Source organism: Cavia porcellus, unplaced genomic scaffold (genome assembly GCF_034190915.1).
Source record: "Cavia porcellus strain 051 isolate PalLab524CR breed Dunkin Hartley unplaced genomic scaffold, mCavPor4.1 scaffold_11, whole genome shotgun sequence".
Lineage (NCBI taxonomy): Eukaryota > Metazoa > Chordata > Mammalia > Rodentia > Caviidae > Cavia > Cavia porcellus.
This window is the reverse complement of record NW_026947494.1, coordinates 36,850,402-36,874,738: the sequence shown is the minus strand read 5'-3', so window position 1 is coordinate 36,874,738 and position 24,337 is coordinate 36,850,402. Positions and strand designations below refer to the sequence as shown.

Below are 24,337 nucleotides of genomic sequence, written 5' to 3'. Positions count from 1 at the left end.
AAGACAGTGACTCCAACCTGCATCTTTTGGGGAGGCCAAAGAGCAGGGGTCTCAGCCCACTCCTGAAGATCCTGTTGTAGGTATTTTTCTGTCCATGAGGGCGCACTTTATGCTAATTCCTGCCTCCCAACACTGGGGACCAGGGTTAACTTTCAACATGAGTTTTGGAGAGGACAAAACCATTGCAGCATTTAAAACACTGCAGCATTTAAAATGTGAAAGAAACCAGGTGAAATTATTTTAATATTTTACTTAACACAGTATATCTAAAATATTACCATTTTGACACAAACTCAATATAAAAATTATTGATGGTATGTTTTATTTTTCATACTCGGCCTTTGAAGTCCAGTATGTATTTTACACCATGAGTACATCTGAATTTGGACTAGCCACATTGTAGGTACTCAACAGCCACATGTGGACAACTGGCTACTACACGGGATGATACAGTTCTAGAAGAAGCACCTATGACTTTGGAAGTCATCAGCCTGATTATTATTTACAGAAAATAAAGTACATTTTTTGAGGTTATACAATCAATTAGTAGAAAAGGCAATATCAGAACCCAATGATTTTCCCCTTCTTGACTTTTACTTGTGAAGCCCATTAGCAGCAAAGATGGCCTGGAACCCCCTGCTCCTTGTGGCTGCCCTGGGGCCCTTTTCTGCAAGGCACTGCCCTCTGCTTGTTTCTCCTTTAAGCTAAAAGCTTCACTGGAAATAAATCTGGCTGCAAACCAAGACAAGAAAGACAGAAGTTTTCTTTGTATTTCCAAAGAGATAATTTTTTATGACTTGTCACCCTTGTCCCCAGAAACGCATGGTTTCAAACCACTGAAAACTGATTCCTTTTAGACAATGGTTCTTAACAGAAGTGTCCATAAGAATCATTTACTGAGCTTTTACAAAGGTCACACGACTGGTTCCCTACACCACAATGCTGGTTGATAGGTGTGTGTGTGCATGGAGGGGAGGGTGGCTCTTGCAGATTGTAATGGTTCCAAGTAATTCTGATACAGACATCCAATCACAAGGACCTTGTCAAGTGCCAGGTGGCTTCTGAAGTCCATTCCCAGATCCTCAGGCAATGTAAACACGCACCCAGTTGGGAGCCTTAGTCAGTAACCCATTCTTAAGGAAAGAAATAGGAGAAATTGATCCCGTGAGCACCTCCCAGGGCGGGGCTACCTGGTTTACTTCTGGCTCTTTCCTTTGCACCTAACGATATTCTTCAGTTTTATTTCCTGATCTCACAGCCTCACCAGTGCTGTCACAGTCAGTGACACAGGCAGTAATGCAGCAGATGAGATTTGCTCTTGTGGCCTTGGCTGTCTGTGTGGCTCTTCAGATCTCGGAAGGTGAGTGGGGTGAACGGCTACTTGGGTCTGTAGTGGGAAGGAGGTGCCTCCCAAATAAGGGTTGGAAGATGTGAGTAGGAATCTCTATCTTCAGCTAGGATATCTGCAAGAGAGTGGTCTAGGTTTAAATTGTACATTTCTGAGAAATCTGAGAAAGGAACCTCATTTAAGCTGGAGTATTAGTAACATGGCACCTGATGGATGAAGTCATTCCACATAGGTGCGACTTTGAACTGTTTCATTTTCTAACTACAATAGCTTAGAAAATGCCCACAGAGAGGATGGAGTAAAGACTATTATTAATCTGTCTACCTGCTGAACTGGCTGAACAAAGGTGTGTGCAATCCTGGAGGAAAAGATGGTCCGACTGGACCCATGGTGTTGGGGTTAGGTAAGCTATAGATTTCCTGAGCAAAATTAGCCTTGCAGATAACTGAAAACTGAAACTTCAGTCCGAATTTAAGAAAAAGAAACAAGATGAAGAAAACCATGCAAATGATTATCAAGGAGAATTTTGCCTATGAGTTTCTCATATACAAGTGAAGACTGTAACTAACTCCCTTTCGACTACAAGGAACCTATTCTACTATAGCTCTACTACCGTATTTAAGAAACACTAAATATATACAAACATAACACTTACTTGGTGCTTCTTTTTCATTTTTTTTAAGCCTAACCCTGAACAGATTCTCTTGAGTCTGGAGCAGAATCATTGTATTTGATTGAGCTAATCATTGTATTTGGTCTGCCTTTCCAAAAGATAAGTCAACACTAAAACACCAATTTCAGCTGAGTTTGGTGCTGCACACCGTAATTTCAGCACATGGGAGGCTGAAGCAAGAGAATCACTGTGAGTCTGAGGCCAGCCTGGGCTACACAGTGAGTTTAAGTCTAGCCTGAATTACAGAGTAAGAGCTTGTCGCATAAAACAGACAGAAACAAACAAAATAACAGATTATACATGTACATCCTCATATATACATACATACAAAATGAATTTAGAGTTTCTCATTTTAAAAAATCAGATCCAGGCATTTGGGATGTGGTTCAGAAGCAATTTAGCATCAGTGAGGCTCTGGGATGGGACCCATCCTTTGTAGTGCAAACAAAACACAACAACAGATCTGGCACAAAGCTCAGCAAAAACTGATGGAAGCAGACCAGCCTCTGTCCCTCTCCTCTGCTGTCTGCTGTGTCACATTAGCTGCCTGGTTCCTACTGTAGCATTTTGCTTAGGAACATCGATCATTGGGTTAAAGTAAACATGGAGAGATGATGATCTTAATTTTCATGTATCTTATCAAAATAAACGCAGAGTTTGTTATCTTTATATTTCTGTGACATTCTTCTAAGCTATTCACCATTGAAATTTGAGGACTTTTCTATTTCTCAAAGCTCTTATCCAGTAGTGGTGAGCCCATGGCACACATGTTGTTTTCTTTTAAGATACAAGATATTAATGTATGAGTTTTTTTTTTTTTTTTCTCAACTAAAACCTTAGTGTTTTGGCTTAACTGCAGTGTTGGCCCTTTGTGATAAACAAGTGAGTTGGGGTTGCAGTTTGGGCACTCGGTCTCTAAGAATTTGGCCATCACTAGCCTTAGCACTCTAGCGTCTCTCCTAGTTTTGGCACCTAACTCCACCTAAATCTATTACATGCAAAGCTTTGAAAAAGGTGTCGACTGAAGTTTCTGATCTATTTCTAGCTGTCCTTACAGTAAGACTCTTGCAGAAAAGGAAGCGAGGGAAACACAGATGGGGAGGCAGAAGCAACAAGGAAAGCTCTGCCTTACCCTCAGCCAAACCTCCTGAGGAACCAAGGCAGAGAGAGTGAGCGGCAAGATGCGGGAGGGTGTGAAGGGGACAGCTGGTGACAGCAAAGAGCTGAGAGACCCACTAGAAGCACTCTGGTTCAGTCTTGGGGCTTTTCTTAATAAGTGTGGGACAAGGATAATGACATCTGAGAAGCCCCCAACCTCCTGCCATTTAAAAATAATGTTAAGGTAAAATGCATGTGAATAGATCTGAGAACGGCCGAGGAAATGTGAGGGCAGTGCCACCGCTTTCCTTAGCAAACTTCCATTCAAGTGTGTATGTGGCCAGGTGCCCTGTGGCTAGCCCTAAGTAACCCAAGTTCTGCAGCGAACACAGCAGTTCAGGGAAGGACACAGGTGGTCCCGGCAATCGCTGCAAGCTGGAGGACGGGATATGGAAGGGGCCCTTGCCAGTATGGTACTTGCAAGAATATATTTTGGTTTTTAAGGTAGAAAGCTGTTCCACTTTCTTAATGTATCTTAAATGGCTATCTTGATGTGAGTCTGTAAGGTATTCTGTGCCAATCAGGAAGTAGCTGACTTTATTCTTAATTAAAAGCTTTGGATTCTATCCAAAGGTAAGGCACATCTGTGATGTGGTTGTTGGCTCTGAGAACTCAGTACTGTGTCCATAAAAATGTCTTTCACCCAATCTGAGTGGCTCTGAGCCAATTTCCTCAAATCCACAATGTAGAACTTTGTGGGCCTAGCAATTTGGACGGTACATTAAGGCTCTACTTGTTCCCAGGACATGGAAGTTGAGAGATTTTGTTTCACTGAGCCCCAAACTGTCTTTCTACCATAAACTACTTTCTTAATCTTTAACACGGTTCCTAAGCTACAGGTATTTGTTAGAGGCTTGCTACTTACATCCTAAAAGAAAGCCTTACCTTTTGCAAGTTCTATAGGACACTCGAGGGGTACCAAGTGCTTTGTGCTTCAAAGTTGCTCTGCATAGCTGGTATTTTCCCTTTCATCAGCAGTGGTCCTGGACAGGACTGACACAACTAGACCATGAATCTGCCTGCCTTTAGTTTCTCTCCAGATGCATCCCATAGTTAAATCATCCTCTATCATTGTTAGATTAAGTGTTTGTGGAGTTTGGCTCAAAAGTCAGTCATGTCTGTAATGTGGCTATGAAGGGTTTTTTTGTTTTCTTGTGTTTGTAATTGTCCTTTTCTGTGTCTAGAGAAAGAGTGTAAATAAGGTATGCACTTCTTTTAAGGGAAAAACTGTTTTTTTGTGTTTTTGTTATTTTGATCTTTTTTTGAGACAGGATCTCACTACACAGTTCAGGCTGGGCTTGAGCTTACTTTATAGTCCAGGCTAGTCTCTTGCTTCAGCCTCCTGAGTGCTGGGATTACAGGAGTACACTACCATGCCCAGCTCTTAAGGGAAATACTCTTTACACTTAATGCTGACTTTTAAATTAACTGTTACTTCATGTATAAGCAAAAGCCAGGTATAAATCTCTTGTGCAATTATAAAGCTTTCCTGTAATTAAAAAACTAAATTTATTTATTTATTTCTTGGGTACTGGGAATTGAACTCATGACCTCACGTTTGCCGAGCAGACACTTATGCCGCTGTGCTAAAACCCTGGCCAAAAAAAAAAATTTTAAATAAAAACACTACTATAGAACCAAGATTTTAACATAGTAATAACATTAATTTAATGTAACAATTAAGGTGTACCTGAAAAAAAGAACCTTTTCTAAACAAATGTAACACGATGTTTGAGGTTCACAGCTTATGAGTCCAGTGTATATACTACCAGGTACAAAATGAAAAGGGATTGCTCCCCATCTTTTTCTGTTTAAATCTGATGGCACAATTTTGCTTTCCCCTAGCATGAATGTATTATGAAGTTCTTTTCCGATTGGCTCTTTTCCGATTGGTCAGGACCAATTAAGATAGTAGTGATAACTGCACTACCATAAACACAAAATAAAATTCAAATTTCCTTACGTGTTCTCCTAAAATGCCCTTCCAAAAGATCCAGAACATGTCTACCTAAAGATTATCATTCAAAGGATGTATCAAAACTTCTAAGTAGGATTGATGGATCCCGAGAAGGTATCTTTGGGTTCCTTCCCAAGGTCTATGAAACCTTATTTGAGAAATGCTGGCATCCTCATCCTGGGAAGAGTGAGCTTTGGATTCAAAAGATAAGTCAAAATTCTAACTACATGAACTCGGGTCCTTGCTTAAGTTCTTTGAATCCCAGCTTTGTCTGCAAAATAGGAAGAACAATGCCCTCTCTTACCTAGGTATCTTCATGATTAAATACAATGTATAGGAAGTATCTCACATGTAATGGGTACTTAATAATCAATAGTTTCTGTCCTTGCCTCCCATGAAGTTCTAAATTTTAGAAAGTAACATTACCAAAAGTGAGGATGAATGTGTAGCTCAATGAGGGAGTGCGTGAGAAGCAGGGCTGAAGCCCTAGGTTCAATCCCCAACACCCAAAATTTAATTAATTAATTAAAACAACAAAAAGTCACAAATGGACATTTAGATCTTTATCATGGGCCAGGCACTATGATGTACACTGACCTCCAGATATCTGTTGCTACTTACTATTTGTCCGCTGTTCTAAGCACCTAAATGCATAAGTCTGTAAATCTTAACAACCTTTCAAGGTAGATGTTATTACTATCTCCTTATTACAGACAGAAGAATTAAAACAGAGTTGTAGAACAGCCAGGATTTAAACTGTGTAGTCTTATCTCCACATGCATAAGTACTGCACTATAAGTTGTCCCTATGTCACAAAATTATTTGAGCCCTTAAAGTATTGTCCCTTTGACCACTCTAGTGTGTATTACATAAGAAATACTAGTGGCCAGATAGCTTTACCTTAAAAAAAAAACCCATCTACCCTCCATTTCCTCAAACATTACTCAAAGTTCCAAAAAAGTAGGAGGGGATGTTTTGGGCCATAGTAACGTCATCCATCATGAATTGGTGAGGTCTTCTGCCTACTCAGTGACAGCAGTGACCATGTGGACATCCACAGTATGAAGTGGCTCCATTAAAGAACAACATCCACTAGAATGGGCACCACAGTCTAGTCCACCACACTGTGAACATTATTTATTGCCCCTTTTATATTACATATACATTTTTTTGAGACAAGGTCTTGCTATGTAGTTCAGGCTGGACTTAACTCACACTGTAGCCCAGGTTGGCCTCAAATCTGCAGCCATTCTCCTGCCTCAGGCTTCCAGGTGCTAGGATTACAGGAATGTGCCCGCATGCTGGGATTACTTTGGCCCTTTTTAAAATAGTCTAGAGACATTGACAGCAGTTGAATCTTTCATAATATTTTGTAATATTACAAAATCCTTTCTCCACCGGTGGTACAAAGGTTTCTTTACTGAGTTTCTGTTTTGCTGCTCTCCATAGCAGTGCTTTTCAAGCTAAACTTCTATTACACTCTCACACACTGCCACTACTGCAGCTGAGGATCACACTGTACTGTAGAACACATCCAAGCGAGAAAGGAAGCTGGGGCAATTCTCTAGATGAGCAGGGTCCCATTCTTAAACCCTAGAATATAACTCACACCACCGATCTAGTGTGCAGTAGTTTAGTGTTGGTTTCCTAGATTTTAAGCATTAGGAACTCTCAACACATGATCAACACAGTTAAAGCAAAAACTTAACACTGGAAACGAAAAAGACCACCACCACAAACCAACAGCATCAATCCTAATCAGTGAGACACACGGTGATGCTTCTGATCAGATACAAATAGCACACTAAAATATTAAATATTATAAACGAGTTATCATACTGAGATGACTCCTACTTACTTGAATTTGGAGATAGTTTTTAGGTAATTTGAGACATAAAATCTTGACCCAAAACAGGATATGATTCAAACCGTCAAGAAAAACTTTAATGATTTGAAAAGACTTAAGACAATATAGAAAATAAAAAAACAAAACAAACATACAAAAAAAAAACCCCACGGATATTAAAACTGTGTCTGAGCTTAGCTGAGTCCATTGAAATACTAGTGTTACAAAAATGGACAGAACTGCCAAGAAAAAAGATACTGGCAAGGTCCCAATGCTATATTTTAACATACCTGCATCATAATTTACAGAGCAAACACCTAAATCACCTAACAGTTAGGGTACACGGACGGTGGATGGGGCGCAGCGGAAGTGCGGCGCCGGCGCTGGGACCCTGCCCGTCGCGCGGTCCAGATCACCCTAAGGCCGCCATTTGGCGCCCTTCCACTCCCTGCGGGCACGAACAATCCCCAGGTTCAAATAAAAGCCTCACCACCTAGCCAGTGGCTCCTAACAAGTACCGCAAGGGCGGACCGGTGAAAGCCAACTGTTTCCTGTGGCTCTGGGTCTGCTTTCTTGGAGTTCTGGCTCCTGAGCTTGGTTCCCCCTCCCACCCTCTCCGGAACTGGGAGCCGCGACCCCAGCGTGCACTAGCGCGACAGCCGTAAAGCGCCGAGACGTCGTGCCTTGCTTGTTTGTTTCCTCTGATTTCTTTTCCGGGTTTTTTTTTTTTTTTGAGTTTTGAGTTGAACATGCTTGTTTTGCTGTGTGGTGTGTGTGCTTATACGCCCTTAAGGCTAAATTAAAATGGAGTAAGTAGTACTTTTTGTGTCTCGTAACATTTTGTGATGCCCACTTTAATCCATATTGTAGAATCTAGACAAAGTATACTTTATAGGTTTTACTCATTGCTTAGATACAAACTTCTAACCTGTTGCCTTTCGCAGGATCCTCTTCAAACAGTACAATAAAACAGTACAATAAAACAGTACAATAAAAAAAGGGGTCATAACTACAGATACAATAGGAATACTGTGAAGCTTTATGGCAACAGATAGAAAGTGCAACTAAAATGGACATTTTCTTTAAAAAAAAAAAAAAAAACTGCTATATCGGAGCTGGGGATATAGCTGAGCGGCATAACCACCTGCCTGGCAAGCTCAGGGTCATGAATTTGATCCCCAGCAGTAAACAAACAAACAACCCTGCTACATTAAAATTGATTCAATAAAATATTTACAAGTTGAAGCCAATAATAATAATTCAGAGTTAAGCATCTTTCCTTCAGATACTAAGCCCAAGTGGCTTTGAGGGTTTTAGCAAAAATTTGAGAAACAAATAATCCTTACCTTGTATGAACTTTCTCAAAGAACAAAAAAATAGACAAAGTCACCCAGTGCACCAATGAAACTGATATATCCTTATACCCAAAACATGCAAGGATGATGATACCAGGAGATATATAAAGAATTTTGTGAGCAGCAATGAAAATTTTAATAGAAAAAATTTTGCAGAGAAAATAAGAATTAAAGCATCATGACCCAGAAAGATAAGGAAGAAAATAATCCACGTTAATTTAGAAATTATGTATTGATCTTAGGATAGACTAGATACCATTCTGGGCAGTTAGCAAAGTAGCACATTACATTAGAAAAGCCTCTTGTGTTAGTTTTCCATCTCTGTCAAACTACTTGAGATAAATTAATTTGAAAGGAAGAAAATCTATTCTCACAGGTTTTTTTTTAAATTTGCATGTATCTAATAGCCAAAGATGTTGAACATTTTTTCATGTACTTATTTGCCATTTTTACTTCTTTTTCTGAGAAATGTCTCACAATTAGTCCATGGACAGTGAGCCCAGCTGCTTTTGGGCCTATGATGAAACAGTATATTATGATGAAATGCACAGTGGAGAGCTTGGAGTTCTAAAGAAAAACAACTTTCAATCTAGACTGATGTACCTCCAAACACTATCTTTCAAAATTGATGGAGAAATAAGATACTTTCATGACAAACATCTGAGGAAGTTTATGACCACCAAACCAGCACTCTAAAATGTTCTGAAGGACATCATAAGGACTAAAGCTCCATGAACCACAACAAAAGAATCCACCAAGGAAGGCAAGCAATCAGAGGGAGAGGAAACAGTAGGGAAGCCAACAACAGGAAAATAACTTGACAAGGATAAGTCAATATGTATTCAGTTATAACCATCCATATTAATGGTTTCATTCACCAATCAAAAGACACATACTGGCAGAATGAATCAAGAAGCAAGATCCAATAATATGCTGCATACAAGAAACATTTAATTCAGAAAGAAATTCATAGATTGAAAGTAAAAGGATGGAAAACAATATACCATGTGACAAGAATCCAGAAAAAAGCAAGAGTAGCTATTCTATTTCAGACAAAGTGAATTTCAAGAGAGATAAAGAAGGTCATTATATCCTCATAAAGGAAACATTCCAAGAGGAAGATGTAACAATCATAAATATATATGCAACAAATACCAGGGCACTCAGCTATATAAAACAATTACTAACGGACATGAAAAATCAAATAAGCCCTAATGCAATTGTATTGGGAGAGCCCAATACCCTACTGTCCCAAGAAGACAGATCAAATAGACAAAGAATCATTTATGAAATACTAGAACTAAACCAAACTTTTGAACAAATGGACTTAGATGTCTATAGAGTGTTTCACTCCACAACATCAGAATACACATTCCTCTCAGCCACACATGGGACATTCTCCAGGATAAACTATTTACTGGCTCCTAGAACATGCTTAAGTAAATGCAAAGGAATTGAAATTATCCCATGAATACTATCAGACCACAGTGGAATGAAATTGGAAATCCATGGCAAAAGAAACCACAAGAACTTCATAAATATATGGAAATTAAATAGCACCCTACTGAACAACCAAAGGGTCACAGGTGAAATTAAAGAAGAAATTAGACAGTTTTTACAGTTGAATGATAATAATAATATAACATATTGGAACTTATGGGACACAATCAAAGCAGCCTCAAGAGGGAAAATTATAGTAGTAAATACCCATATCAGGAAAACAGAGCAAATATATATAAACAACTTAATGGTGAATCTCAAACTTCTAGAAAAAGAAGAGCAGGCTAAATCAAAAGCTTATATGAGGATGAAAATTATAAATTGACAAACTCTTACCTTATCAATAAAAGGAAAGAAGCACAAATCCAAGCAATTAGGAATGAAAAGGTTGAAATCACAACAGGTACTGCAGAGATCTAGAAGATCATCTATACCTATTTTGACAACTTCTATCTTAATAACATGGAAAATGCAGAAGAAATGGACAGATTCCTAGATACAACCTGAATCAAGAAGATATAAAAATCCTAAGTAACCTAATATCAATAAATGAAATTGAAGATGTAATTGAAAACCTATCAACAGAAAAACCCAGTGACTCACTGTTGAATTCTACAAGAAATTTAAAGACCTAACACTATTACTCAAACTCTTTAATGAAGTTCAAAGGGAAGCAGTATTCCCAAGTTCATTCCTGGAAGCAAGCTTTACCATGATATCAAAACCAGAGAAGGACACAACTAAGAGAATTACAGGCCAGTTTCTCTAATGAACATAGATGCAAAAATCCTTAATAAGATACTGGCAAACAGAATGCAGCAAATCAGCAAGATTATACACTGTGATCAAGTAGGATTCATCCCAGGGATGCAAGAGTGGTTCAAAATACATAAATCCATAAATGTAATACACTATATTAACAGAACCAAGGACAAAAAATCATATGATCATCTCAATAGATGCAGAAAAAGCTTTCAACAAAATCCAGCACCCGTTCATAATAAAAACCCTACAGAAAATTGGAATAGGTGGTTTTTATCTTAATATGATAAAAGCCATCTACAACAAACCAACAGTCAACATCATACTAAATGGACAAAACCCGCAAGCTTTCTCTCTAAAATCAAGAACAAGACAAGTCACTGTGTCTTTTTTTTTTTTTTTTTTTTTTGTCTTTTTGAGACAGGGTCTTGCTATGCAGTTCAGACTGGCCTTGAGTTCACTTTGTAGCCCAGGCTGGATCAAACTCCCAGTGATCCTCCTGCCCCAGTAAGCTGAGGGCTGGGATTACAGGCATGTGCCTGGCCATTTATTCACTTATTCAACATTATTCTGGAAACTTTAGCTAGAGCAAGACAAGAGAAAGAAATAAAAGGAATGAAGATAGGAAAGGAAGAAGTTAAACTACCGTTATTTGCAGATGATATGATACACTTCTTAGAAAAACCCAAAAACCCTGCTAAGACTATTATATTTAATAAGCAAATTCAGTACCATAGCTGGTTATAAAGTCAATATTGAAAAATTAATAGACTTCCTGTACACAAATAACAAACTCACTGAGAGAGAAATCAGGGAAACAATACCTTTGATAAAAGCATTTAAAAAAATTAAAAACCTAGGAACCAATCTAACAAAGGATATAAAAGTCCTCTATATTGAAAACTACAGTACTCTGAAAAAGGAGATGAAAGAGTATTAGAAAATGAAGACACATCTCATGCTCTTGGGTAAGAACAACATAGTAGAAATGGCCATATTTTCAATACCGTCATACATATTCCATGCAATCCCAATAAAAATTCCAATAGCATGCCTCACAGAATTAGAGAAAACAATCCTAAAATTCATCTGGAACCAGAAGAGACCTAGAATAGCAAAGGCAGTCCTGGGCAATAAGACAAGATAGGAGGCATCACAATTCCTGACATAAAATTATATTATAAAGCTACTGTGATAAAAATAGCATGGTACAGGAAAAAAAAACCAAAACCAAAAAACAAACAAAAAACTAGACCTGAAGACCAATGAAACATATTAGAAGATGCAGAGACAACTCCAGACACACTAATTCACCGTATCTTTGTCGAAGATGCCACACACATTCACTGGAAGAAAGATACCCTATTACGTGTAATATATATATATATATATATATATATATATATATATACACATTTCTCTTGAGTTCCCTGAAGAGAAAGATTTGTGCCGCTATTATTTGGACAGTTGAATGCAGATGTCTTGTGCTCTGGGTGACTGATTTGGGGATGACAATGCGCAATTGTTGCCACATGATTGATGTGTTTTGAAATTTTGTTCTCTTTTTATCTTTGAATTAAAATGGATTTGAAAAAAGGAACTTTTTATTGAACCTAAAAAAAAGAAAACCTAAGTGACTCTATTCCAAACTAGTACAACCAAGAGAGGTCAGCCAGGGTGCTGGATAGAAAATCAACACAAAGTAATCAACAGCACTCTTACACATCAGAATAACTAATTAGAAATTGTATTATTAAAAACTCTATTCACAATATAATATATTTTAAATTACTAACAAAAGATTAGTATCCAAATATTTTAAGAGTTCCTGTTAAATAAGTAAAAAAAAAAATTTTTTTAAAGAGCATACAAATCGATACAGATGTAATTCAGGGGTGGAACACTTCCCCAGCATGAGTTAGCTAAACTCAGCACCTCAAAACAAAACAAGCAAAAATAGGACTTGACCATTCAAAGAACAAATCTGATTGACCAATACCTCGCCAACAGGACAACACAATTTAAGTCACATTTAGTTGCCATTTCAACCCCATCAGACTAGTAGTTTTAATAGATTTTTAAAAAAGTTTTAGTATTGGCACTGAGGATTGAGCCCAGGTTATCATGCATGGTAATACGTGGTATACGTGTCCTCTACAAGTGCCCTGTACTCAGCCCCAGCAAAAATTTATGTGACATGAAATGCTGAGGGTGACAGAAGTGGAACTCTCATCCAAAGCAGATATAAATACAAACTGACATAATTACCTTGTGAGGCAGCTTTGCAGGACAATTTATCAGAACCAAATTCAGTTGAAGTCCATACACCCTACACCCAGCAGTTCCATGTATATGCCTGTTCTCCAGAGCTGGGATCTGCTTCTGTGTTCTAGGACCAGCAGTTACATAGGCTGATAATCCTTGTCTCACGCCAGATACACTGAGTCAGAAGCCGAAGGCGGGGCTGGGGATTTAGCTCAGTGGCCTTCCTTGCAAGGGCGCAGCAGTCGTGAGTTCCATCTCCAGTACCGATTAAAAAAAAAAAAAAAGTGGAAAAAAAAAAAAAAAGAAGCTAACGGTGGAGGGAAGGTTAACAAGAAGAACTGGGCTTTAGCAAATTCCAATGTAGTCTAATCTATGTTAAAATTTGAGAGCTACCCCAGGGAAATTCTCGCTCAAGGCCCATGAAGTACACATAGAGGAACAAATAAAGTATACAATTGGGCTTTTCTTTTTTTTTTTTGGTACTGGACATCAAACTCACGACCTTGCACTCACCAGGCAAGCACCAGAGCCACAGAGCTAAATCCCCAGCCCTAAAGATTTTTTTTAAATGCTGGAAAATCTGCATTCAAATCCTATCTCCAGCTCTAAAATAAGGATAAGTACAGTTCTTTTTGCTTCTAGTTGCTGTGAATATTAAATGAATAAGCCCATACATAGCAGTTACATTAGTGCCTGGTACACAGTAGGTAATGTGTTTTCTTATTAGGATGTTCACTGAAGTCTTGCTTGTAACAGTAAAATATTAGAAACAAAAAATTTGAGGGGCCAAGGATTTAGCTCAGCAGTGTAAGTGCCTGTGAGGCAAGTGTGAGATAGTGAGTTTGATTCCTGGTAATCTCCCCCCACACACAAAAAAAGATAGAAACAGAATATTTGGAAAGAAGACAGAAGCTGAATTACTCAGGAGAGGGAGACAGGAGAAGGATCACAAGTTCAAGGCCACCCCTGGGCACTTAGTAAGACCCTAACTCTAATGTAGAGAAAGATTAAAATTAGTAAAATTTGAGTAGGGGTATATAGGTGTTTTTATTATTTTTATATGTTTCTGTGTTGAAATTTTTCACAAAAAGAAGAATAGTAAAAGCATTGTTTATTCACATTTGTTTTTCACAGAAAAGTGTTAATTCAGGTAAATCACCTTATCTTAATTTGTAAAATTTCCATTTAAGGAGATTATTGAACTTGTGTTTCTCGAATAAAATGTAAGGTACTGATCCCAACACTTTTCATATTGTTCTCCCAAAACTTATACACATAAAGTCTATATTCTAGCAAAATTTGGATAAGTTCTTTCCCCATATTTTATCTTCACCTATTATCTTCTCTGCATTTAAATGCTCTATTCACATTCTTTCCATTTTTCAAGTCCCAAATTCAAGTGCCAGCTGTTTTTCAAAGTACACTTTAGCCAGAGGGTTTGTTCAGTGGCTGAAGCGCTTGCCTAGTAATGTGAGGTAATGAGTTTGATCCCTGGTACCAAACAAATAAGATAATGTGTACTTAGGCCTCAGTATTGTAGCTTATCTCTCCTGCAGCTCAGTATTCCACATATTCATGCTGTTTGTCACGCATCCCTTGTTGCATGCTATTATGTTAGAAAGATTTTTCCCCTACTTTATTTTACACTTATTGTACAGAAGCAAATCATCCTTTTTCATGGAACAAAGCCTATCATGATGTCAAAAATCAGAATAAACTAACTCAAATATAATTCAAATACTGACTTCGATTTACCAAATACACTAATTAGATACCATCCATGGAAAGCCTAGGATCTGGGCTTCACTGACCAATTGTTTCTTACCTAACTTTAACTACAAGGTTTTCTTAGGGTTCGGTTAGCCACATATTTTTAGCAATTCTCAAATTTTGGGTCCTAGAGAAAGGTCCTTCTCTCAAAGAGTCTCAGAAAAGGTGGTCTAATAGGCCAGGGAGAACAGCTGTTCACATCCTGGAGTCCCTTTCTGCAGTCCTAATGGTGACTTTGCTGGGCAGATGCTGAGGATCCACTCGGTACCGATGGTTACCTTAGTGTCTGCTTCTCAGCACGGCAAAACACAGATCCTCTGACCTCATGACCTCATGACTCACTTTTCAAAGGAAATTCCTGTGCGGGTCTGCGGAGCTGTATCTTTTCCAAAGCAGCCTGACACCCCTAGGAGGGGTTAGGGAAGGAATGGGGACCAATCAGGAAGAGCCTTGCAGCCACCCGCAGGTCCTCCCTCCTCCACACCTCTAGGCACTGCTGCTCTGCCAAGCCCGCTTTGTGAGACTCCTCTTTCATTTGCAGTATCGTCATCAACTTCCCCTTACGGAAATCCTACTCTGTCAGATGGGTGTATGTTTTTATGATCTCCAGCGCAGGAACTGAAGCAGGTGAATACCTGTGGGATTGATTCTTGGCCTCATGCAGTAGTGGCATAAGGGTCTTTAAACTTCCTAAACTCCCAATCGTCCCACCTTGAGACCACAATCTTAAATGAAATAAATCGGACCCACAAGTTTGAATAGCACATTGTGTCTGTGGTGTGAGAAACACAAAGGGTAAAGAAAGAAAGGAATGAAGGGTAGATACTGGAAAGCAGGAAGGACATGTTCAAATCGGAAGGGGAACCAGGCAGGGGAAGAGGTAGAAAGGAAAAGGAAAACTGAAACGGAAGGGAAAAGTGGAAGCAAAGCTTTTGCAAATGGAGAGAAGAAAAAGGGTTAAAAGAAGGGGAGAGAAACGAAAAAAAGACAAGCTATGTTGTGTGTAAATTCTTTACTATGAATGTAATCAGTGTATATCACAAATATGTACTAACTTTAAAAATAAATTAAAAATTAAAAATTGAAAGCCAGGTCTGGTGGCATATGCTTAGAATCCCAGCACTCGGGAGGCTGAGGCAGAAGGATCATTGCAAACTCAAGATCAACATGGGCTACAAAGTGATCGCAAGACCAGCCTGACTGCATAGCGAGATCTCGTCTCAAAAAGACAAACAAAAAACAAGCAAAAAATCCCCAAAACGTTGACAATTATTAAGAGGAAAATGCGGGGCTGGGGATTTAGCTCAGCGGCATAAGCACCTGCCTTGCAAGCAGGCGGTTGTGAGTTTGACCCCCGGTACCGGTAACAATGAAAAAGACAAAAAAAAAAAAAAAAAAAAAAAAAGAGGAAAATAACTCCCTCAACTTGTAGCAGCTTGCCTTTCCAGTCAAATAAAACTACCATCTGAATAAAAATAATGTAACTGCAGAAGAAATTTCACATATTCTTCTTTTCAGCCTCACACCGGTAAATCTGGCGTGAAAATTCTGGAGTCATAACTGAAATCAAAGGAAGTGGCCATTCTTTAAAAACGGAAAAGCTGACACTTAGGATTTTGCGCAAGAGAATCTCTAGGGGGCGCTGTTCTTTAACAGACCCTTAGCTTTGCCGTCACCTTGTCCACGTGGTTTACATTTTTCAAGGTCTCTCCGTGCCCTCTTCAAAGTTATTTGGGCGGTGTAATGAGAGCAACTGTCCCATCTGCCAATATGGGCTAAATGATAAATTACTTCTCATCTTTTGATAATTTATGTGTCAAGTGATCTCCGGGTGAGCCAGTCTTACCTGTGATAATGAGAAATGTAATCCAGTTTACTAAATGCACATAGGTCCTAGGTCCGCTTTTTTTTTTTTTTTTTTTTTTCTGTCTTTTTGACACAGGGTCTTCCTATGCAGTGCAGGCTCACTTTGTGGCACAGGCTGTTCTCGAATTTGCAAACGATTCTCCTCCCTCAGCCTCCCAAATGCTGGGATTACACGAATGTATCACCTACCATCTGGCTTGCTTTTCTTTCTTTCTTTCTGTCTTTCTTTCTTTCTTTCTTTCTTTCTTTCTTTCTTTCTTTTTCTTTCTTTCTTTCTTTCTTTCTTTCTCCTTTCTTTCTTTCCTTCTTTTTCTTTCTTTTTCTTTCTTCTCTCTGGTTTAAAAACTATTGCTTGAATCGACATCAGCATTTGGATAACTCTACTAATACTTATTTTCTTTATTTTGGTATTGGGGGATCAAACCCATGGCTTAGTGCAGGCTAAGGAAGCACACTATCACTGAGTTATGCTCCAACCCAACATTTACTTTGCTGTGTTGTAATTATTTGTCTGCCTAAGCATAAAAAAGACAGAGACTATGCCTTGTTTTTTCACCATTTCAAATGCAGAGTTTAGGGTCTGTCACAGAGTGGTCACTCAATAAATGTTTGCTGAACAAATTATGCTTTTCCTGTTTTAGTGAATCTGGTTGATTGGTACTTTGTGTGCCTCTGTATACACTCACGAGCAAGACAAAATGAAAATCCATTTCTATATCTAGGTTTAGAAGAAACAAAGACATGCATAGCATTAAATGGCTTGTACTTGCAAACGTTTTCCTCTTCGAACTGCTGCAAACTTTCATGACAGCTAAATTAAAAGTGGCAGTGAGCAGAACTTGTATATCTCATGTGTGACTATATTTCAACCACATCTGTTGAGTAAAACGCATGGTTTAGAAATTATTGAGAGCTGTGCATGGTGGCACAGGCCTGTAATCCTAGCACTCAGGAAGCTGAGGCAGGAGTTTGAGGCCAGCCTGGGCTACCTAAGTAAGTTCAAGGCTAGCCTGCACTACATAGTAAGACCCTACCTCAAAAAAAGAAAGAAATTATTGAAAACTTTTTTTGTAAACAAATTTACATAAATATACAGCTAAAATATAGTTGGAGATTGAAAGAGTTTTCTGCGTGGTTAGAAGACAGAATATAAAGTAAAGTGGCCCTTATTTTAAGAACGCAGAGAGAGACTCCATGACTTCCGGGGTCTGGCCTTCTCTCTGCCTGACACGTGGAGTGGGGACATACATGTAGCTTAGGTTTGGGGTGGAGCCTAAGGGGCGTTACTGATGCACAGGTAGCCCATGGAATTCATTTTGCGCCACAGGTAAATTGCTTAAGGGCGGGGAAGCTGACCTTTCGCCTCCCAGCCTCCCGCCGCTGCAGTGTACCCTCCAGTGCAAAATCCTTTCAGAGATTATATGTGCATTCTAGTTTTCTTTTTTTAATAATTGTTTGTTGTACATCTTAGGCACACATAATGATCATATTTGTCATAGAGAATTTGTACCTGTACATGATGTAACTAGATTCTTTGTTTTTACCCATTTTTCTGCGTTCCTTTCAACCCCTCTTCCCCTCCTTATCTACACGATCTTTGTTTCCACTTTTATCCTTTTCTTCTCATCATTTTTTCTTTCCCTTCCTTCCGTTACCCCTTTACCCTCCCTGGCTCCCCCTCTCGTTTGAACATTTTCTTCTGTTTCACACTGTGTGTTATACATTTTGGTCCTTATTTACACTGGGGCGGGGAACAATTTTGTTGGACTAAAGCTTTCTTTTTATCCATCTGTATCTCAGGCCATGATGCACTTCTACAGGGAGCAGTGTTAGGCTATTCAGGTTACATAAAGCATGAGGAAAAGTGGAGAGGCTTTCTTTTTAGAAAAGAAGAGCTCCAGTCAGTTTCCTGTGGGTCCTCCTTGGGGCTCTGAGACTAGGATGAAAACATCTGTTCTCGATCCAGGAACTGATGATGACCGGAGGTCATCCCAGAGCTTCCGCTGTTAGTTTTGACAAGAATCTTGTCTGGCTTGGTCTAAAACACCATCTCCCATGGATTTGATCTAAGATTTTGTGCTACACAGCCTGGAAACATTCTGTTTTCTTCCACCCCAAATGCACTGAGCATGGAGTTCCTCCTGCATAGAACGGTCCACTCCCTTTTTCATTCAGATGAACTGTGATACCTTTAACATGCAGCCCAAATTTCACATCCTCTGATGCCTATCCTGTCTTCCCTTAATGGATGTAACTTCTTTATTTTATGTATTTTTATGGGACTTTGTTCTGGTTTCCAAAGCACTGTTTCCTTTTGAGAAAATTTAGAGGTTTTTCCTGTATGACGGTGCACCCCTGTAATCCCAGCACTGGGGAGGGGAGCGGGGTGGCACAGAGGCAGGAGGATGGAAACCAGCCTGGGCATCGTAGTGAGTTCAAAGTCCAATTTGAACTACACAGCAAGATTTAACATTTCTTTTTTTCCCCTCCTTTTAGCCATACTTCCCATCGCTTCCAGCTGTTGCACTGAGGTTTCACATCGTATTTCCAGAAGGCTTCTAGAAAGAGTGACTGTGTGTCGCATCCAAAGGGCCGATGGGGACTGTGACTTGGCTGCTGTCATGTGAGTGCTCTTAGGCCGTAACTGATGTCTAAACTGCATACTGATTATTTCTCGGACCCACAAAAAATAGGTAGAAAGATTGTGCCCGGTGTGTATCATACATACAGTCAAACAAAGGAAGAATACATATTTTGTCCTTTGAACCACAGAGCTGCAAGTTCTAGGCAATAAATGCACGATTTCTGTATACAGGAATGTCCTGAGCCCTCAAGGGATCCCGCATCCTGCCCCTGGAATGCTGCATTAGGGCTCAGTGCCCTCAGGAACCAGATAACATTTACAACTTTCCTAGGCAAAACAAAGAACTACTGAATGAAACAGCAAAATGGCACATGCTACATATAATGTCATTAACTACAACTTTTTCCAGGCAAGAATGTGTGTTGCTGTTATTTTTCCTGTTTAACTTCATGAGGAGCCTATTTTAAGTTTTGAAAAGTGGCCACAAGTATTTGTCACAAGTGCTACAATTAATCCAATTCCAAATGTCCTTCTTGCTTTTGATTCTGGCGTGTTGACTCCTGATGAGCCCTCTGGCACCTTCCAGCCCACCCCTGGCTCAGGGATGCAAGACCAACCTCAACAGTGCTAATAGAAAGCCATGAGTCATTCCCTGTGAAATGTTATGGAAACATGTAAGGTCATAGTTCACCTGGTATTACACAGCTAGTGAATGCAGAAAGCAGATGTGCGCTCAGGTCTCTTGGTTCAGAACACTGTATATCACCAGTCTTTTAACAGGGATGGTGGAGCCAGCCATAATATGTTGTCTCAAAACTCCACTGCATTTAGAATGTGAGGCATCACCCTGTCCTGTGGGTTTAACACCACTTACGTTTTGAGGCACTATTAATGAATCATTTGGTGGCCCTTTCTTTGGATTACAAACATTCTCGTTGCTTATTCTTAAGCTCCTGAAACACTTTTGGGCCCCCTTATTCCATCAATAAATCCAACAGATGTTTATTAATCATCAGTAATTTCCCAGGCACCATGTCATGTGGTGGGGATGCAGCAGCAACTCAATGAGCTCTGTCTTCTTCTTCTTCTTTTTTTTTTTTTTTTGTCTTTTTCGTTTTTATCGGTACCAGGGATCGAACTCACGACCGCCTGCTTGCAAGGCAGGTGCTTATGCCGCTGAGCTAAATCCCCAGCCCCGAGCTCTGTCTTCTTGAAGTCTTCAGGAGACTTCTTAACCAGCTGGATTCTGACAACCATTTCTGATGATTTGAATAATCTCTAGATTTTGAGATGTATTTTTTTCCCCTTTCAGAAGAAGCTGTCTTCTCAATTTTGAGAAGTGCTACTCCAAGAAAACAATTCTTGGAAGTTCAGAGGAAGAGTTTGTGAGCTATCCATTGATAAGACTTTCTTCAGGCCAAGAGGCTGTGAACTCCGTAAAACTTTTGTGTATGAACCTGTGAGTGTGTTTCTAGGAATTAGATCCATGTGTCTTGTAAAATTCTCAAATCTAATGAACATTTAAAAATAACCTTGGGATCAGATGCTAGGGAGGATACAAATGTTGTTTCAAACTTTTAATAATCATGAATGGCTACATGAAGAAGGGAGAAGCCTGAGAGCTCTCTCAGTATTCCCTGAGCTCAACCCCAACCTTGGATCCTTTGGCTTAGATTGTTTAGTAGTCCCTGGGAATAACACGTACTGAGGTGCCTTCAGAGTTCCCCACTCACTTGAATAGTTTCCTTAGTATATTCTTGGGTGAGATTCTACCAGATTTTAAGCTTAATATGTACTGTTGGTAATGATTGGAAGGTGAAAACTTCACAGTTCAAAAACAGTGATCCAAGTAGTTGGAATTACTGGGTATTTGTATTTCCACACAATGTGGGGCTGTTCTGGTAGCTGTCAGAAACACCAGATTCTTAACACTGTCCACACCTTCCCCCTCACTGGCATATGTCATCTTTGACCAAAGGAGGCATGAGAGTTTTTACAAGGGACCCCCAGAGAGGCTTAGAAAAGCCAGGGGAACTTCTTGTGGGTATGTAAGATACAGACAGGGGCCACATGGATCACCATTCACAATAGGACTTTTAGAGATGTTATTTTGGGAATGGGTAAGTGTCAGAGAACGGAAAGGTGCAAGAACCAAAAAGGATATTATTTTCATTTTGACAAAGAATAATATATTGAAAAAATATGAGTCTTCATTTTTAAAAAATTCAATTTTAACTAAAGGGAAACTATGAAGCCAATTACCAGGATCTAAAACTATTGTATTCAAGAACTAGTTCATAATTTGACCTCTTTGTGCTGATAAGAAAGGTAAAAAATACAAAGCAATTGTGACTTGGTCTCAAATAAAATTAAACTTGACTCTTGTGCTTTTAATCACGAATTACAGAGCTTCTGTTATAATTTCTAATGTTCAACATAAAGCTTATCTTGTTTTCAAATTCTTTTGCTGCAGAGTATCTCTTAATCCAAAATGTAGTCCCTTAACCTTAATTGTGTACAGAGACTTTGTAGTTTGAGACAAGTGTTTAAGTGTAGAAAACATTCATTTTGGAACAGTAAGTAATGTAAATCAGCTTACAAGAAACTTACTAGATTGATATCCTTTCTGCCTGGAAGCAGATTCTTTGTTTCTATGACTCTACTCTTTGTTTCAATGACTCTACTGATTATTGTAATAGCAATTTCTCTGTTTAAACCCTTCTACTCTGAAAGCTACCAGGGAGTTGAGGTTTTTGGAGTTATGTAGATGGTTTCTGTTAGGAAGAAACTTCGAGGTTATTATATAAAGTTATCTGAGAGGCTTGGGTAGTTTTTCAGAAGTGGTTATGAAAAGTTGTTTTTAGAGAAAGGAGTAAAGAAACAAAGTTTAGAGAATGATGCTGGGTAGAATTTCCGTGGCTGCAGTCGACTTTCTAGCTCCTCTATTGGCTCAGGGCATGAGCCAATAGTTTCTCAGACTCTTCCCCCTGGAAACTTACAGTGGGATGGGTAGGTGCCTGCCTGGAAGCTACATGGTTGAGTTAGGGTAGGGAGTATGGAACAGGCATCTCCTTTCCCAGTATTACTTACTCTCTTATTACCCTGATGAAATATGCGTGGGATACAGTTTCAAGCAGCTTTTTGTACTTTAGGATTCTAAAACATCCTAGTATCCCAGATTTGGGCTTTGTGTTCTGGTAGCTGTTCCCCCACCTCCCAACTCCTTCTCTCCATCTCCCATCTTTTCTGTATCTACCACCAAATCTGCTCCTTCCACACCAGCACCAATACTTCTGCCTGAAGCCATCGTGTGTGTGTGTGTGTGTGTGTGTGTGTGTGTGTGTGTGTGTTATGGGTTACTGGGGATTAAACCTAGGACCTTCGTATTGAGTTTTATTCCTAGCATTTAAAAAGATTTTTTTTTTTAAATTTTGAGACAGGCTCCAACTAAGATTACTTACTTAACTACTCAGGTTGGGCTTGAATTTGTGATTCCCCTGCCTTGACCTCTTACAGTGTTAGGATTTCAGGCTTATGCCAGTATGGCTGGACCCCTCTTCTATTTTTTAACTGTAGAGTTGGATGCTAGTTCTCTCCTGGGTTCTCTCCATATCAGTAAAGTCATTACTCAGATTCTTTCTGATACTACAGACAGAGGAGAGAATTTTAGTTCTTTGGATAGTTAAGAAACTTCAACTTATTCTATTTTGTTATTATTACTATTGGTGGTTGTGGGTTTTTTTTTTTTTTTTTTGGTACTAGGGATCGAACTCACAACCTCACGCTTGCCAGGCATGTGCTTATACCACTGAGCTAAATCCCCAGCCCCTACTATTGTTGTTTTGAGACAGGTCTCACTATGTAATCAGGCTGGCCTTGAACTCACTGTATAGCCTAGGCTGGCCCGGAACTCACAGTGATCTTGCATCAGCCTCCTGAGTGCTTGGAGTATAGGTGTGAGATACCACACCTGGCTTCAACCACATTTCTGCTTTTTCCTCTGCAACAATATTATGTTCAGGCTTTTCTCCTATAAGAGCAACCCAACTGGTCATGGTGGAAATCAGCTTTTCTTTTGAAGCTATTTCAATCTAATACACTTAAACAATGTGCCCTCTTCTTACGATGCCCCTCTCCCATTTCTTTCAAAGTAATATTCCCCCACAGGCTGGTTTTCTTATGGTAAAGCTCATTATACATTTTCCACTTTGCCTCTATCTTGAGTTCTCACATTGTCTGATAGCAAATCAACATGGGACATTCTGGAGAAACAGCAGTCTACTCTTTAAAAAAAGTAACTTTCTCTTTAAATCCAAAAGATTTCCCCTTGATCCAAAGATTTCAATTTTACTGAGTCACAGGAATATTATATAGCTAGAGCCAGCATGATTTGAAACATTTCATATCTTCATTTAATTACTGAATTCCAACTGTGGACTTCGATCTTTTCAAAAATATGCCTAGATTATTCCTTTCTCAAGGACCATAACTTGAGCAGGAGAGCTAAGGATTCAAATCAAAGACATAGTAAGCTAAGGGCTAGAGGTGAGGTAACCCACAAAAGGATAAAACAAGACAGTTAGCTGAGAGGCTCCAGCTTTAAAACTTTACAGAGAGGAATGTGTTTGAGACGGTGGAGAGGATGAATTGGTTTTGCTGGACAAAGCTTATTTTCCCTTGGTTTTTGTTGCTGTTTCTCTTTTATTTCATTCCCCCTTCTCTGCTTCCTCTTCTTCATCTTCTTTTGCTTTCTTTCTTTCTGCTTGTCCTCCGCCTCCTCCGCCCTCAATTCCTTCTTCCCATCCTCTCTGCTGATCTCTGAGGACTGCATGAGCAGTGTGCGTAAGTCAGGATTTAACCCTGTGTTGCCTAGCTTTAGGATTCAGTCCCTAAGAATACAGCATGGCGGAGGGGCTGCCTGTTATTCATTTTTTTATATGTTTGTATTTGCTGTTAGTGATGATTGTTTTTTTTTCTTTCCTCGGCAGCCTCCATGTCAAACGCAGAAGAATCTGTATCAGCCCACACAATCATACTGTTAATCAGTGGATGAAAGCACAAGCAGCCAAGAAAAATAGCAAAGGCAACATTTGCCATAAGAAACACCACAGCAAGAAGAAAAAGGGATCAAATCGGGAGAAAATATGAAACATACGGCCATAAAACTCCTCAGTAGAGTTTACTAATGAATTTACAAAGACTCCTTAAGTGAACTTGGCCATGGATGGTTATAAATTTTCCTTATTAGCAGTC

At 39.3% G+C, this 24,337-nt stretch overlaps 1 protein-coding gene across 1 annotated transcript; it reads left to right on the top strand.

Moving 5' to 3' along the window:
- Positions 1-376: 376 nt before the first annotated feature.
- Positions 377-24,337, top strand: Ccl28 (C-C motif chemokine ligand 28). The gene is given in 4 exon segments (XM_013152841.3): positions 377-1,360; positions 18,997-19,123; positions 24,073-24,222; positions 24,224-24,337. Coding segments are annotated over 4 exon segments (378 nt in total). The 5' UTR covers positions 377-1,296; the 3' UTR covers positions 24,261-24,337.